Here is an 18,133-nt window from a genome sequence, read left to right as displayed (position 1 = left end):
CAGTTTGAGGACATCTATAGGACATACCTGAGGTGCATGCATGAGGTTCATCTCAAGTAAACGTGTTTGCAGGGGACCCTCAGAAGGGCGGTTATTCTTCAGTGCATCCAGCAAGAAGGCAGTACACTGCTGAATTAGGTTGTACTCCATAAAAACATCCACAATCTGGGGGGGAAAAGTGTACTTTTTGGAACTGCAGTACTAGTTTAAGTGAAAAGGTTCCATTTCAAGAAGTGAACAAGTTTACTTCTAAATATGAAAGTTTAGATGCAGTCATGAGATCTAGCTTATTTTACTAGTATTATCCCAGTCAATGGAAGCACTTGACTTGTGTTCTTGTAAGAGTAGGATTGCCTCCTCATGAGGACGAGAAAGTTCAGCTAACAGCTTATGCTTGAAACCTCACAAGGCAGAGCCAAGTACCCGAGTTATCACTTCCTTGGAAACACTGCTGAAACAAGCTTAGTTTACTTATTTAATTTAAATTGTTTTTCAATGTTAGAAAATTTAATTTTGAAAAGCCACATCTTCAGGAGGCAATTTAATACCCTTTCTCCACAGGCAACTTTAAGCGGTAGGCATGAATCCCAACTCATTTGCTTAACAGTCTTAAGATTTTCAAGATATTTAAAGTTATTACTTGTGTGATATCCGCAAGGGGTTCTTCATCCTGAACTAGCATTTGAGCAAACTGCTGTCCTTGGTCAGGGCTGATTCGCATTACATTCCTCAGCAGGAAAATCCAGTCTGGAGTATATCCAACCTGTAAAAAGTAGCCACAATAAAGAGTTAGTGCTTCAAGAGAAGCTAAATAAAGTCTCAGATACAGAACCAAGAAGCAGCTACATGAAAGCATCAGTTCTTATCCAATGAGTGCAGATTCTTCATTTATATCTCAAAGCACTTTTCTGATCGGTGTGGGGAATGTAAAAAGGCTACATGGGTAGACAAGCATGGAGATCTTGCCCAAGATCAGTCAGTGGCTCAATCAAGATTTTAACTCGAGTGCCACACACCCCCTTTTAAGTAGGCCAAAGTGTAAGTTTTCAGCTAATTAAAATGATAGTCTTGAATGCAATATTCATATGTAGCTAAATGTTCTGGAAAAATAGGTATCCTATGAGATTAAACAATTATATCATAGTGGCACAAATTTTTTTAAAAAAACAATGTGGCTAATTTAGCATATTTCAGAAGTTTTGCTTTAAGTAGTCTGTTTCTTAAACAGAAGTAGTTTCCCTAATTTGTGCTCCTGAATGCAATAAGGTTTACAGTTTCAACTGCAAATGTTATCTATATGTAGTTAGCACAGCCTCACCTTCTTAGCATATAGAACAATCTTCTGGACTTGTCCTGTTTCAGCAAAACATTGAATGACCTTGTTAGGAACATTAGCTCTTAGATAGACACTAAGTGCCAATGTAGGGTCCACAGACTTCACTAGATCTCCCAATTCCTCTGAACACTCCAACTGTTTAGAAAGAATATAGTTAAGAATAACATTTTAATAAATGTAGACTCGAAGTTAGATCTACATATTCTAGGTAGAAAGAGCATTCATGGTACAATGCTGGGATAACAATCTTCATATATACATATAGCAGGTTGAAAAGATGTCAAAGTATTTTCTAGTAACTGTGGACTTAACAGTTTAAGTTGCTTTATGAAAAATGCATCCTAGTTGGTCATTGTTCATGGGCCAAAGTTTTAGCATTACAAAAATATTTCAGGTAGTACCCTACATCAGTGGTGGCAGCAATACAATGGGCTACATTCCTTAAATCTCAACCTACGATAAGATTAAGGGACACTTGTGTATCCTTGTTTTATTACTTCAGCATAAACTCGATCATTTTTCAGTTTGCTTTTGTTTGGATTTTATTCCCTCTATCCTCCAGGTTTGGTTAACACCACCTTAAGTGAGATTTACATAAAAATCCCAGTTTGATAGAGTCAGACTAGAGTCAACTGGCAACAATCCAGTAGTCTGTATTAAAATTCTTGTTCTGGTTGTTCTAAATTGGGGCAAGAGTGTACTTGTTCAGCATTGTGAGAAGGACTGGCTTACATCATTAGCTAGTGTCATCTCCCTCCAGCTAATTAAGGAGTGGCTGGGGGAGGGGAGGGGAGAAGGTGTCCCTGCCCACAGCATAGGATGAGTCACAGTAAGCATGACAAGGGCCTTGAATAAAAAAAAGTCTCTCAGAAATAGGGAAGATAGAAGTCTCTGAAGGGACACTCCTAACAAATAATATTCTTCACACATACACTCCTGCCTTGACTCAGCACTGTGTCTTGGGAAGTAGAAACTGTTGTCAGTGGGTAGTAGATTAATGTAAAAGCATCATGGAGATGTATTGTTTACACTGAAACACTTGCTATGTCTATATCCTATATTCAAGGAGAAAAATGGTGATTCCACTACAAGACATCTATCTCAAAGATGGCAATGCACATAAGTCACATTACTGATTTTTGTGCAGGATACAGGTCTTAGTCCTTGCAGTGGCCATGACATGGCTGCTACTAGTAGAGATTACCCCATATTATATATTATATAATATATATTAAAAAAAAAAAAAAAAAAAAAAAAAAACACACACAACATGCACTGCAGCTTTACCTTATCCTCTTTTAACCATTTCTCCAGAAGCTGTTTGCGTCCCTGCTGAAGCACTGGCCTGCAGAGTTCCAAGGATTCATATTTGTTCAGCTGACCTTGGTCTAGTAGAATTCCAAAGTACTGGAGCAAGGGAGAAGTCTGACCCGGCTGTGCTTGAACGCTCTGGAACCGGCGTATGGTGTCTGGAGTACGCAGGATTCCCTTTAAAAGGTTAGAGGATGCATTTTATTCACCAGCTCCATCACTGAGTGACTTTTTAAATTAGTTTTCAGTACTGTATGTTGTCTGATCAGACAATTCTTGGCATATATAAGAACTATTTCTTCACCTGCTCTGGTTAGCAGCTACACTAACAAGAGTGGCATTTTCTCCTGTAGCTTAACTCTTCAGTTGTGACACTGTTTCTGTGTATGCTCTGGTACCAGCCCAGAACTGGCATAAGATACATTAAAGATAAAGTTTCAGCCTTAGTTTGTGACAGTTCTGCACACATCCCTTTAACATCTAGTTAGAAATTTATTATCCTGATAACTAGGACAGTAAAAAAAAACCTCAAATTCTAGAAGCAATGCAGCTGTTCGGTATGCATGGCAGGCACTATTGGACTCCAGAGGAACGAACACCACCACTGGAGAGGTAGTTTAAAAAAAATTAAAAAAAAAAAAAAAAAAAAAAAAAGAGTCCAAACAGCTACTGTCATGAGGAGCCTTCACAGCCTTTGACTTTTCAGATTTCATGTGGACTCTGGATATTCTCTTTGCTGCTGGTTTTCTCCCTTATCCTATCTTTCTTAACACTCTAAAGCTTCAGATGCCCAAGCTCAATCTCATTTTACACCCAGGCTCCTCTTACTCCCATAATCCTTTTCTTTAAACCCAACTAATGCCCCTCTAATCCTGCAAGATTTGTTTTTAAATAAAAAACTTTGTAATCAATATCAACTTTGATCCAGATTACTATGCTTGTCCTGTACTATTCTCCCCACCTATCTTTGTTCCTTCAATTTAGTCTGGCTGAAGGCCTGACTTTTTATATTTGTGTCCACTGCTGCAGTATGAACAGATCCACTGAAGAGGTCTGTCCTAGCAAATTGCTTTGGTGAACGCACCTGTTCAAGCCATTTCAGTAGTGCTACTTCCAAGAGCAAAATGCGGATCCTGCTAACACTTACCCAGGTGAGCAGTCACTGACTTCAGTGCACATCTCAGATGAAGACCTAACCTTGCAAAGGTTAAGAACATGCTTAACTGTACATTTCCAGCTTTGATAAACATTTGTTCAGCAACACTTTATACCTTTGGTGCATTTGCCGCCACTTTTGCTGCCTCTGAATAGTTTCCCTGGGCAAACAGTGCATTGAATTTTCGGGCAAAGAGTTCCTCAGCTCCTGCCAGATTGTTGCGGACAGCCATTCGCAAAGCCAGGTCAGGATTTTGCAACACATTAGTGATGTAAGGAATTATGTTCTCTTCCTCTACGCATACTGAGAGCACCTGAATTGGATTTAGAGGGAAAAAGGAACATTTACAATCAGTGCATCTTCAGGCTGCAATTAAGGTAAGGTATACCAGCTGCTCAGAGTAGATGCATTCTGCAAGCATTTCCAATAGTGCCACAACAACAAAAAAAGTAATTGTTTAGGGTGAAGGTAGGAGTAACAGGTTAGATTAAGCAGAGGAATATTTAGGCTGAATATCAGGAAGTGTTTACCACTGCGGTAAGCTATTTTTGCAGGACAAGCTCTGAAGTCCAAGCCCCATTCCTTGGTCCTACCAGTTGACTTCGACAGCACCATGGAACAATTCCTTCACTGACAAAAGGGATGAGCACTAAGTTACCCAATAGGTCCCTACCATCTCATTTCATTAATTTTTTTTTTTATTCCCAAAAGAATTCTAGAGAGTAACACACATGAATTAGGGTTTAATAACTTTCCAAAAGTTTAACTGAGTTGTCTCCTGAAATTGCAAGGTTGAATATACTGGTTGCCTGCAATGTCAATTTAAGATGTTTCCCTATCCAAACATTAAGATCTAGGGTTTCCAGACAGAGCCTACTGTTCAGAACCCATAGTTTGCTTTATGCATAGCACTGAAATACTGCAGAATTACTGCTTAGTTAGCATGTCTCTCCTTCCAAAATTCTATTGCTATTAGATGCTATAAGAAACCCTTAAGGGAATGTCCTCAGTCTTCATCCACAAGAGTTTAGAAGCCAGCCCACCCCATATATTACTCCAATTAAGATAGTTCTGCAAATAAAAAAGTGTGGAGGGGAAGAAGACCTCAAATTCTCCATCACGTGTCTTTGCCAGAATGATTAGTTGAGTCTCTGAAGAGACTCAGACTGCTTCTATTCATCTGCAAGATAACCAGACATACTGTCTATTCCTTTCAAGGGTTCAGAAAGCCACCTAAAACAGTATTCCTAGCACAAAAGTCTGAAAAAAAATTTAACCTATATCTAGGGCCGCAAAGACCACCACTATGGCACAAAGCCAAAATCAGTATCAATTTTACTTCTTACATGTAGAAATGTTCTTCAGCATCTGTATTCTATACCTAACCCTAACTGGAAATAGTGACACTCTAATAGTTACAGATGTACAGAGACTAGATTTTCCTAGTTACACAGATACAAGCTCTTCCCACTCACTAGAAAGCACTCCTCTCCATCTAGCACTGCAGATCATGTGATAGTATGTACAAGGACAGAGCAATTTGTGATTCAGACATTGTAATGGCCAAAGTTCCCCTACTCATTGCTTCCAGGAGAATTTTTCTAGTAGTATTTTACGGGAAGATTAGACAATCTGAGGGAGAAATTATGCATACTAAATAGGACTGTGGGATTAAACAGATTCTCAAGTAATTCTACAAACCCTGCTATCAAGTTTAAGGAATTCTCCGATATCCTATTCTACCATGTTTATTGCCTTATGTTTAAGCAGTGAGTTCTTAAGTTTCTGCATTTTAGTGCCATATAGCAGGCATGCAGCACTAACTACCCTTTTGAACTGAAAGAATTTATGCAAGTTTTTCCCCAAAGAGCCCGATCTGCATCAGAGAAATTCCTTGTTTTGTGGTAAGATTTTACCACCTTTGTAGAAGATCTGGACTCTCAGGAACAGCACTGGCAGCAGCTCATGTTAACTATGGATACAGGTTAGCTTTCTACTTTAAATATTGAATTACATTTGTTTAAAAAAAAAAAAAAAAAAGTTCAGCTAGGTGGAATGAAGGGATTCTTATACCAGCAAGTAGCCTTTCCACACAACAGAAGTTATGCACAAGTTAGACAAAATTTCTATACAGGTAAACTCAAGTCTATTTTAATAGACAATTCTTCCCAATTAAGACATTACAACTATTTTCTGCCTTTCCTGTTTTATGCACCAGAACTTAAGATTTGAGCCACCAATGATCACTGTTCAGGCATCATAACTCCACCCCTTTTCATAAAAGGGGTGCAGATTTCTGCACCATGACACCACTATGAACTTTAACTCTTGCCCACCCCCACCTACCAAAAAGGTATGCTGCTAGAGGCAGATTTAGACACAATAATGAAAAGTAGAGCACTTGAATATCAGTAATGTTAAACATGGTCCCAAAAACAAAAACCACACCCCTCTCCACACACAACCTGATGCTAGTCAAACATTCATGAACTCTGATCAGTTATCACCTAGTATCTCATTTAGAGGCCAGCCTGTAAACTGTTCCATGAAGGAGATAGTCATTTGAAGTGAAAGTGCCTAAGTCAGTATACACATTGCAAGTTTCTCCTAGAAGACTGAGTGTTTGAACAGAAATGTGAAGAGGATACTTGTGAGGCATCATGACTATCACTTGTTCCCATTCCCCTCCCACTCTAATCTTGCTGGAACAGCCTAGCCAAGTGCTCTAGGAACAGAATTTCCTTACTTGTCCCTTTCTGTTAACTCCTATAATTCCAGCAGTTGCTTCATGAGGTGCAGTGACAAATATGGTTTCTCCACTGATTCTATTCATGTAGATGCAGGTGCCAGTTTCAAGGTCATACAAATGGATGTAACCGTATTTTGTTATCAGAAACACCACATCATGTTTTTCACTAATCTGCAAGACAAGAGTAAGGTTGAATAATCAGTGTACTTAAAACCTTGCTTTAAAGTCAAATTTGTTGTAATGTTACAATGGTTAGCATGAAGGAGCACAATTGTTTTGATTGCACAAAGTGATTGTATTGTTTCTTACTGAATTGTGCTTGAGAGTGAGTTTATGCACACTTGACAGCATAGTAGAAGATCTAATTTATCATATTGTCATTTGGGCTTACATATACCAAAATAGCTGGATACTTGTTCTATAAAAGGGGAAAGGATAATCAGCAATTAAAAACAACTTACAAAGTTTAAGGCTTGAGGGGGGGAATATACTTAAAGTATAAACTCTGCTGAACTAAATTTATTGGATTTTAGGACATGTATTTTTCTTTGCAAAACCTCAGATTCTGTAGCTGCACAGGAGTGTCTATATATTTATCATCCTGCTGTATTACCATATCCCCGAGTCTCAATCTCATATCCTTCCATCTTGGTCTTGGACATCTACCATACCTGCATTGCTACAGGAAAGTCATTCTGTGCTTCAGGAGGAAAGAAGACATCCACTGCTTTCTTGGGAAATGGTTGGTTCCCTGTTGGTGGTGTGCCAACTTCAATGATATGCAACTGTACAACAGATGAGATTAGGATTAATCCTATATATTTCCTGAAATATTGCATAGCTACATGGTTGCTCAAATTCACTGGGCACTGTAGTCAGATTAGAAAGTGGTAACAGACATAAGTGCTTTGTTTGTGGCCACATGAGTCTCATTATCAAGTTTACACAGAATTCAGATTGTGTGAGCAAGAATGCTATGTTGAGTCATCTGATCTTACTGTAAGGAAAAGCTTGTGATCTAGTTACTTCACAGACCACATTCAGCCACAGGTCTTCCCATATACATGAGGCCATCAAAAGTTCCTCCATCACTCTGGGTGAAACCGTCTTCCCAATATTGCTATGAAAAGCCATTATTAGCTACTCCGTTGTGTTGCCATTTAACTGTTAGCTTGTGTATTTCTACACATACCTCCAATCTGACAGCATTCCACACAGAAATTCAAGTAGTTGATAAAACACAAACATGCAGCTTATTATCATTGTCAGCCAGAAGCCAAACATTCAGACAAGTTTTCTTTTCCACTTTAGTCTGTTCCAGTCATGAACTCTCATTTGCTATTCCAAACAGTTTTGAGAACCCAAGTTTGGCTCCTAATGGAATCCTCTGAAGTTAAGAATTAAAAGTGCACACTTTCTAGTATCAGGAGGAGAAGTAGGAAGAGCTCTGCCATCTAAAAAAGTTTGAGGTCCATTTTCAAAGTCAAGCACCAGAACTTTTACCTTATCTCAGTTCAAATTTTGGGTACTTGGACATCTGAACAAGTCATATCACTAAAGTTTTCCATGTCCCCCAATATAGGGGTTTATTCATTAATAACCCATTTGGAGACTCATCTGCAATTACCCAAGGGTTCTGGTAGTGATTCTGCTAGGAGCAGTGTTTTAAGATTTACGCATGTGCATATAAAAAGGTATTTGAGGCTAGAGATCACTTAAAGCCACAAGATTCCTACATAAAGCAAGTACTTCCTTCCAAAACAGAGGAGAAAAGGCAAACACTAAAACTCAGTGAAAGTATATAGATGCATGCACTATATAGTCTAACCTCTTGAGGGTTGCTTTTTGAAATCCCGTTTACTCCCAGGCTAAATATTCTAAAGCAAAATGAGGTAGATAGCATCCAGAATCAGATCTTACCTTGCCTCCAGCTTGACCTCTTACTGCAAAACAGAAGAGAGTAGATTCTTCAGCATTACCTTCCATCTTGAACTGAGCAAAACTAGCTGCATGCCCCTCGATAGGCTGGGACACTTTTCTATCTACAGAATAAAGCTGCATGGCTCCCACAACACGATTTTGCTAAACAAAACGTAAAAAGAAGTTAGTGACAAAGTATTTCCCCCCCTCACAATACTACCTTAAGTACTGGCAGATTGTAGTGTGAAAAACAAAGTCATCTTGTTTAGCTTGAGTTCTTAAGTCAGCATCTTGATTCTGTAAACTGGTTAATTGTTTGCTAATCAGATTTGAGTTGTACAGTAAATCCATTGCATCAGAACGATGACAGATACAAAACTGAAATGGCCAGCTAAAACATTGGATGTAGAAGAAAAATAGAGTCTCCAAATAAAGTTTGTTCAGAGCTAAATTGAGACTTAGGGGTACCTTAAGACGGTCTTTGGCCTTAGCATAGAATTTGTTGTATCTAGAATCAACGATTCATGGTCTTTGTAACAAGATAGAGGAATCAGAATATCATTACACACTGAGGGAAGTTATGCAGCTTACAAAAAAGGGTGTCAGTCAAGTTTTGGCCTTCCAGACTGGTATCATCAATAACTATTAAGTACCTGTGCAGATATGCCAGTCAGAAGTAACCATTTCTGCTTAGCATCTGTACGATAGTTGATGATCTGGCAGCCTGCAAGACTAGAGTGTCGGTCAAACATTTTCACAGGCTGAGATTCTCCCTCCATGCTCCAGTGGTAGACTGCATTGTCAGTTACAAGAGCAACAGTATTCAGCGAAATCCATTTCCAGAAGGTAACGTCATCAGTCATAGTATGAGCCTTCATTTTACTCTTCATCTCAATGTTAAAGATTTGAAGCGTTTTCCCAGCTAAAAAACAAGTTCAATTCAATAAGCTGAGTTAGCAGTTCTCTCCTTCAAATACCATGAGAGCTGCACTATGAAGTTAGACTTAGCATCTAGCCTTCCTCTTAGGAGGATGCCATAATGTACTGCACTTGCCTAGGACATTTATAGTGATCAGCTAAACTATTAGCCAGACATTTCTAAAGCTATGTTATTACTGCACATGGCTGTACAAAAAACCCTGACCTCTCAATTGGCTGTTGCTTAACCAATTTTGAACAGATGGTGGAAACAGCTTTTTAATTAAGTGACAAAGCATCGGAACAATTTCAGTTTTAGGAAACCAAATTTTTAAATGTACATATTTAGGAACACATTCAGTTGAATGTCTCTTGAAAGTATAAAGGTACACTAAACTGGTTAGGTGTCAAAACAAACAAAAAAGATCTGTCCACATCTGTTTCAAGTATAACAAACCACAAGGATGGAAGGGTCAAAAAGTGGGCTCTGTCAGGTTTGTTTGTAATTCTGTTTCATTGACCAAAACACTTATAAGTTGGTAAGCTAACAGGTTAACAAAACAAAGGATCTTTGGCTGCAACAGACCAGAGAAGAATATAAACTACATAGGGGACAGGGAGGGTAGAGGGGATAACCAGAACAAGGGACTGAGGCAAGCTCCAGAGGATAGGGAAAGGCAAATGTTTTGAATTGCATGGAAGGGTAAATACACATGTCCAAAATAACGATGCTGCCACCCATTGTATTCCTTCTGCCACCAGAATAATACTTAAGATTCATTCTACAGTAGCATATGCTGAAGAATCACTGCTACTTTTAAAGGGGAACAAAAAGAGTTTGAAGTGGCATGCCAAAAAACAAGTTCTGGCTCAGCTAGTTGCTAATATTAGGGGAATGTAGAGAGCAGAAAGTTCAAGCTATTCCCGTTATTAATAGACACATGTATCAGTGAAGGACTAGCTAATCACATTTATATGATCTTTACTGTAAGAGATGCAAAACAGAGGCTATTTTATTTGCACTGGTGGCTATTAAAAGCTAGCTGTCAAAAGTTTATGTTGCATACTTTCAAAACTAGGTCTCAGAGTTAAAGGTTAAGAAAGGAGTCCCATATGGGTCAGGGTGTCAGTCTACTACAGATTTTGGTTTGGTTGACAGTCACTCTGCTAACAAGATAGCCATGTTCCGAGGCATACAAGGATGGAAATAGAGGTTAAGGAATGCTGCATCTGAACTGCAAATAATGAGAAGTTTGGTGTTGTGCTAGAGATACTACAGTTCATCTAATCTCATGTCTTTCTTGTTTTGCACCATTTCATAATGCTATTTTTCAAATATGGGGCATTAAAGTTAACACAAGGGATAATGTAAGGGAACTAGAGTACAGTCTAGTTTTATTTCCATCCCACACAATATGCAAAGCACACCAAGGGAAAAACAACCAGACTTGAGTTGTAAGAGTCATAATCCTGCTTATAAAAAGTCTGAAGGGTCCCAAGTTTACTGCTTTAGGCCAAGTGCAACTGTAGAGCTTTCAAACTGGTACTTTTTGAAGTAATTTCCTAAATTTGGAGTACATGGTTTCCTTAACCTCTTCAGTGCTACTCTAAAGAATATCTAGGGATGAGCATGTAGGCCGTTGTCTGCTCTTACACCTTAATTATTCAGTAATGTGCACTGTAAGCCTTTAAGCCTGTAAGCCTTTGGACTCTTTTCATAGAACAGGACAAAAACTAATACAATCTAAATTGAGAACTCACCATCTGCATACACAAGAAAGCATTAGAGATGCAACAAACAAAATAGGAGTACAACATTAAAACCATCAGAAAGATTAAGTTAATGTAACTATTTAATGTCTGAGTTCAAAGCAATACAAGACAATAGATGAGAAATTAAGAAAACCCTTATTTTAATCAGATCTAATAGATTATGCAACTTTTCTTTTAGATCAAGCTAGACTAATCCATTAATACCTTCTACCTAACTTCAAAAATTAAGCTAATCATTTGAATTTCCAAATAGTTCATCCTCCCTAAAAATGGGCAAATATGCAGTACTCTTTTGAGCATAACTGTCAATGGACGACTTAGTGCATGTTTGACCTTGCACTATAATTTTACTATACTGTGTAGGATATAATTTTTAATTTGTTGTGTAATATGTAGCTTGATAAGAGTTTGCCTTTTGTATCTTGTAAAACTGTAGAGCATTTAGTGACCCATGAATTTTTCAAAATGCACTAAACTATAAAGTTGTTTGTCCTTGTTTGACTCACTTGGCACACCCTCTGCCCCCTCCCACAACCCGCAAGAGGTCAGATCGGAGAACAAATGGACAGCAATAATCCTTTTATCCTCCTCTCCCCCGAAAAGGGAGTCCAGGTTTTTTGGGGTAGGGAGGTTTAGCAAGGAGTCACCTGAAACCCCTTTTGCGCCATGAAGAATTACTATTAACTAGGAATTTCAGACAGCTATTTCTCTGGCTTCCACAGCTGGACTGACCACCACAAGCTGTAAGATTGTGTTACAGTCTACTCTTCACCAAGCAAAATCCTGATCTCAGCTGTAGGTGGACCAATGCTACAATATAGAAGAGCTGACAGCAAGTCAGCAAATCAGCAGCATTCCATTCAACAAGTCTAGGATGACAGCTTAGCTGAGGATAGCTAAGACAAGGATACAGATTTTCCATGGTGAATTTTGGGAAAGGGAGACAAACATCTTAAGAGCAACAAGCAACATGCTCTTTTAGAATGTCCGCCCAACATCTGATTTAACCTTTGAATATGAACTCTTCAGTCTTCAAAAACGATGGATTTGCCCTGAACTGGTAGTTTATACAGAAAGTTATACAATATATAGTCAGATGTTAAACACAAGATGTTCTTTTCATACCTTTTAGTGCAATGACTTTGCTAGCAGGATTCATGATAGCACTGTCAGCCGAAATTGGTCTGCGAATGGGGTTGCTGGGGTCATTCATGTCAATGATCACCACCTGTGCTTGTTCTCCTACCTTCTCTCTTATACAGATGAATTTGTCTGACTCCATAGTCAGAGTACTGAAGCCAATGTTAGCTGGGTTGATCCCCAGATTTTGGAGCTAGAAGACAAAAAAAAAAAGTTTAGTCACACTAAGTTTGTATTACACAGGAGGATTATCAGCTGAAGTCTGGTTCATGAAATCTACTCTATAAAGTGAACAATAATCATGAAGCTTTGTCAGAAAGTTTTCTTTTGCAAGCTTTTCCCTAGGATAGGTCTTTTATTGCCAAGAAGGGCATGAGATACAGAGGTAGACCACCCGGAAGGTGTGTTTGTGCACAACTGGAGGAAAGCCTGCTATGCTTTATTCCAAGATGGGTTCAAGAACATTTTTCTAACATTTAAAAGGTTCAAAATTTTAGTCTGATCTTGAGTATATGGGGAATGTTCTCAAATTTTGTTGCACCACAGCCCCCTTCTGACAACAAAAACTACATCATGACCCCAGGAGTGGGGACTGAAGCCTGAACCCACCACCCCTGGTGGAGGGGCCAAAGCCTTAGGCCAGGTGGGCCTGTAACCTGAGCCCTGCCACCCAGGACTGAAGCCAAATCCTGAGCCCCACCTTCCAGGCTTCAGCCCCAGCAAGTCTAAGCTAGCCCTGGCAACTCCATTAAAATGGGGTCCTGACCCACAGTTTGTTCTTCTAGAGCAGCAGTTCTCAAAGTAACTTACGGTAGATCCACATGAGAGCTGGAAGGTGCAGATTCCAGGTTGAGGAGACAGACCTGCACTCTTTGATTGAGAGCGAGCACTAAAAATCGGAGTGATTTAGCCATGATGTTAGGAGGGGTTAGCCGCTCAAGTACGATTCCATCCAAGACCATAGGCAGGTACTTTGAGTGGTCAGCCCCTCTGGTTGTTCATGCTGCCATGGCTACACTTCTGTTTTTAGTGCACTAGCTCAAACACACTGCTCAAGCACAGGTATCTCCCCTCAAGCTGGAATTGGTGTCCTCCATGTAAGTTTCTGGTAGTTCTCTCCTTCCAAAAGGTACACACTGAAGCCAGAGTGAATGGCTTAATCTAGGAATTGAGAGCAGTGTGTTAGACAACTCAGCTGCATCCGAGTCATTTTTGTTCTGATGTGGCTGAGGCTTGAATACTGAATAAATCTTAAAACTAGTTTCTAGAGAACAGGCTAAGGATTTGATTTCTGCACTTGACTACCTAACCACCATTTTGCATTTTAGACCATTAACTATAAACTCATGTTAGATGCAGTTCTCTCATTTGTCTTAACCACTTCTGTACTGGTTAGATTAGAGTGTAAACTTACACTTAGTGATTCTTACAATATTAAGTGTTTAACAAGGGCTACATAAAAAACAAAGTCAGGATAGCGGATTAAGTAGTGCAGTTAACACTTTCCAGAAGGGCAAGGGTGGAGCACATATAACACTGCCTACTACTGCATGAATTTTTACTGAGCCAGGCAGTCACCCCTTCCTGCTTAGGCCAGATCTGCCTCTCGAGAAATTTGTTGATTAAACGCTTACTTTAGAAGTAGGAGCTTAGGGGGAAAAAAGTTCAGTTCAAGTGTTTGAAGGGAGTATGCTTTGTTTAATTTTAAATGCTTAAAACTAAAGTCAAAGTTTAGCCAGTGAAGCTTGGTAGTACAAATATTTTTATGGGGGTCAAGGTATTAAAATAATGGCATTGAGACCCAAGTTCAGCTCCTGTTTCTAACACACTGACTTTTAGGACAAGTGACAACTTTTGTGCCTCAGTTTCGTCACTGGTAGAATGGAACAGTGTAGCTACCTAACAGGGATGAGAGATTTATTTTGTAAAGCTTAGATCTTTGGATGAAACTATAGGATTGCAATTGATTTACATTAGTATCACAATGAAGTTGTGGGAAAATGAGTGGTCTTCTACCACTTAAAGTTCAGAACTTTGCGTTCATTTAAGCTTAGACAATGCTTAGTAACCAAAGCATATTTAGTTCTAAAGTGAATAGGTCAAACATGTGGCTCCTTGAAAGAGTTTGGTCTTTAAACAAAGCTACTTTTGAAGAACAGTGTTCTGGAAACCACATGTTAAATTTGAGTAAAATGTTGGTGTTCTAACAGTCTCTTATCAGTTATACTTGGTGCAGGCTTTATGAAAGGCTCCACCTTAGCAATTCCATTACAATCTTCTCTTGCACGCTCTGATAAAGAGGGTGTGTCATACTGTGCTATTCTGCTCAACCTTCGTTTTCCCACAGCACTGTGAAAGGAGTTTATAGAAGCAACCAACATACAGGGTGCCAGATCAGAATGAAGGATGCCTTAAAAGCAACTTTTAGAAAGAATCTGTATGATCTAGTGCAGTGGTTCTCAACCACAGGTATCACCTACCCCTGGGAGTATGCAGGGGTCTTCTGGGGGTACATCAATTCATCTAGATATTTGCCTAGTTTTACAACAGCCTATATAAAAAGCACTAGTGAAGTCAGTACAAACTAAAATTTCATACAGACAATGACTTGTTTATATTGTACTTTTCAGTGTATATTCCAATTGATATTATACTGTAAAAATGAGAACAAGCAATTTCAGTAATAGTGTACTGTGACACTTATGTATTTTTATGTCTGATTTCATGAGCAAGTACTTTAAATGAGGTGACACTTGGGGGAAGAGGGGGGAGATGATAAAAGACAAATCAGACTCCTGCAAGGGATCCAGTAGTCTGGAAAGGTGGAGCGCCTCTGATCTAGTGGATCAGGATTGGAGTCAAACCTAAGGCTTACCCCAAACCGCTATGGACTTACTCAAGGCAACAGTCACTTAAGTCACAAAGGCTTACTACTTCCTCTAGATTTCCCTCCCAACAAACCCATCATTACTTCCCAAATGAGGAAATTCCTTCTTAGTTCAGAGGCATTGTGAGCCTCATGGTTTTCACAGCACTTTAAATATTAGTTTTATTCTACTCTCTAGCTTAGCTTGTCCCATTAATAATATTTAGGTTATATTTGTCTTTTAGATCAGAAGGTTAAAACTACTTCTGCCACAAAGTGAACAGACGTTCAATGCTGAACAAGTTCCCCCTCCCCCCCCAAAAAGAGTCAGATTCTCCTGTGAAGCTCTTGGATGATCTATCTGCTATGGCCCAGATTTTCAAACTTACGTAAGCAAAAGTGTGCAAGTCAGCTTTTCCACATGCATGTGTTCACATCTGCATCAAGGTTTGTATGCAGTTTGAAAGTCTAGGTCTACTTATAAAAAAAATTACTAGAAAGGCACCATCCAATTGGCAAGTTAAACAAGCTTTCACTTGTGTTGACCGTGCCATGTCTAGTTTAAACTGGGCTCCTTGGGGACAGAGATGGAGTTCCTCAGTACAACTTAATGTGAGTAAGGTCAGACAGTGTACTAAGTCATTTAATCTCGTTTTAATTCTATTGAAGTTCCACTCTACCCTTCCAGTCACTGTTGGACAATGCAAGCCACTCTTCCTCTCCAAAGAGCTAAGTGCCCTGTGTTTACACTAGACAGCCACAGCTAATCCAAGGAACAAGAGACTAGCCACTACTAGAGTAATACTGTAGCTCAGTGAACCCTACTCTGCTCAAGCATCCCATAAACTTCTCCTGAATGCTTGAGCTGGTAACAGTAAATGACATTTGTAAGTTACTGTATTTGTATTTCACACTGCAAGCCATGTTGTATTCAGCATGGGAGAGACAACATTGCAATTTGGCTTACTATAGTCATTACTAGACTTCTGTTTATGCAGGCAGGCCACAAAACCAAGCAACATTTGGGACAGAACAAGTGATGAGATGCTGCTCAAGTATGTGTAAAAGATATCAATACCCACTTTATAGGTTGGCAAATTGGGCATGTTGTGACCAATATGGAAATTTCCTGCAAGATCCTTAAACTTAAAATAAATTTTTCTCAAGTATTTTTAGATTAAATGCAAAGTTCAAGTCTTATTGTGGGCTGGGATTGCATGCAACTTCTCAGGGAGGGGGAGATGGGAAGTGAACCCTGAGAAGTGTAATGAACTTTAAAGGACTTCATTGAAACAGTGTGGCAGACAAGAATGTACTTCTGGGACAACGTCAAGTGGTTGCCTGGAGAATCTCTAGGGGAAGGTGAATGCAAATTCTGGACTTCCAGTTATGCAAAAACCACAAAAAAACCATGAACCTTTTGAACATATAGCCTGAAGAGAGGACCACCATCTGTCGATTACCTATTCCTGGAGTCTCAAGATCAAAGGCTCAGGCTATATAAAGGCAAGGCTAACCTCTGAGTTAAAGCTGTTATGAAGAACTAGCACACCTATGAACTTGTTACTACAGGAAAACCCTGTTGAGGTTTGAAGGACTCACTACTACCAGAGCCCATGCTGGAGTTGGGGACTGACCTCTGATAAGCTTATCATCAGGCACATTCTCTTTTGGTTTTAAGATGTTTTCACTTTAAGAAAAGTGTGCTTGCTTACAGAGAGCTGTGTGGTAACTTAACACTACTGGCAATTACATTATTCATAGCTTTCAAAGAGAAAGCAAAGTGCAGGTACTGGCCTGTCTTGGCAGTCTGTCTTGTTGGGGATACCAGTGTGGACATGAAACTGAAGCCTAAAAAAAAAAAACCAAACACACACCACACACACACCTCCTGGTCAAGAGGGAGAGAGATACAGGTCTCTGCCCAAGATGATTAAGGAGCCTGGACTGTGCACCCTTGGTGGACCAATGAGGAGGAATACAGGTGCAGTTTCCATGAACGTTGAAACATGTTATTTATCTTCTCAGCTCTGACTCTGGCATTGAGGCAAAAATTGGTACAATTCCTGACCTCAAGTCAGTGCTCCAATCATGCTCCCATGGAAGCTTGAGTCTGCTCAATCACTTTTCTTCCCACTCACTCTACAAAGAGCAAGTCCTGCCCAAGAACTGAGACGGTAGATCATGACCTGATCATTTTAAAACCTTGAGCAAACATTTCCCATGGTCTGGCAGAGACACTAAATAAAGTAGATGCTTATTTAGAATCCCAGTTTTTTTTTTTTTTTTTAAGTTGCATGATTTTATCAAGAGCCCAGGTCTTCAGTTAGGCTATCCTTGCTGCTAAATTATATAACAAGGTTCAAAATGGCTGTATGAACTGAACTGTGTGCAAAAGTGTCAATGTTGTATTTACTGTAGGAACTATAAGGCAGACCTCAAGCAGACATTGTACAGTTTCACCCTAGTATGGTAGTTACATTGCTGTGGGATCCAAGCTAGGAATTCCCTGAATCTATGTGCTGAGTAACTTTCTGTTCAATTTCAGATTGTCCTTTCCCAGAAAAGCAAGGGAAAAGGTGAATTTCTAACAATCTATTTGAGTTACAGTAGTCTGAATTATTTCATATGTCAAGTTACTCTGCATACAGAAATTTAGTAGTTATTTTTATCTTGAGTAACTGGAGGGTCAAAATGAAAGCCTAAGCAAGTTTGTGTCTGTATTTAACATGAAGTATAACAGTTCCTTTTGAATATTATTTTTCCAGCATTTTAGTTTCATAACCTTTTGTCCCTCAGTGGGAGAGCATATATTCCGTAGGAGACTGCATACACAAAACTTCAATTGCTTTTAAGATTGATTTTCCAAGTCAATATTCTTGCTTGTTACCAAAGAACTGTTAGACAGCTGGAGTGGTCTATGCAAATTGGTTTACAGAGTTGTATCACTTTTTCCTATCCAGG

The 18,133-nt window shown here is 39.2% G+C and overlaps 1 protein-coding gene across 1 annotated transcript in view; it reads right to left on the bottom strand.

The window, feature by feature from the left end:
• CLTC (clathrin heavy chain) overlaps window positions 1-18,133 on the bottom strand; it is a 53,481-nt gene that overhangs the window by 21,725 nt on the left and 13,623 nt on the right. The window contains exons 2-11 of the mRNA XM_065418489.1: window positions 12,289-12,496; window positions 9,126-9,394; window positions 8,473-8,634; window positions 7,224-7,337; window positions 6,550-6,723; window positions 3,919-4,116; window positions 2,624-2,824; window positions 1,319-1,471; window positions 641-763; window positions 28-165 (exon numbers count right to left, since the gene is read on the bottom strand). Of these exons, the coding sequence (XP_065274561.1) occupies window positions 28-165; window positions 641-763; window positions 1,319-1,471; window positions 2,624-2,824; window positions 3,919-4,116; window positions 6,550-6,723; window positions 7,224-7,337; window positions 8,473-8,634; window positions 9,126-9,394; window positions 12,289-12,496 (1,740 nt within the window). The remainder of the gene's footprint in view (window positions 1-27; window positions 166-640; window positions 764-1,318; window positions 1,472-2,623; window positions 2,825-3,918; window positions 4,117-6,549; window positions 6,724-7,223; window positions 7,338-8,472; window positions 8,635-9,125; window positions 9,395-12,288; window positions 12,497-18,133) is intronic.

This window comes from Emys orbicularis, chromosome 17, assembly GCF_028017835.1.
Source record: "Emys orbicularis isolate rEmyOrb1 chromosome 17, rEmyOrb1.hap1, whole genome shotgun sequence".
NCBI classification, from domain to species: Eukaryota; Metazoa; Chordata; order Testudines; family Emydidae; genus Emys; species Emys orbicularis.
Note: the sequence above shows the minus strand (reverse complement) of the source record. Positions and strands in the feature narration are given on the sequence as shown.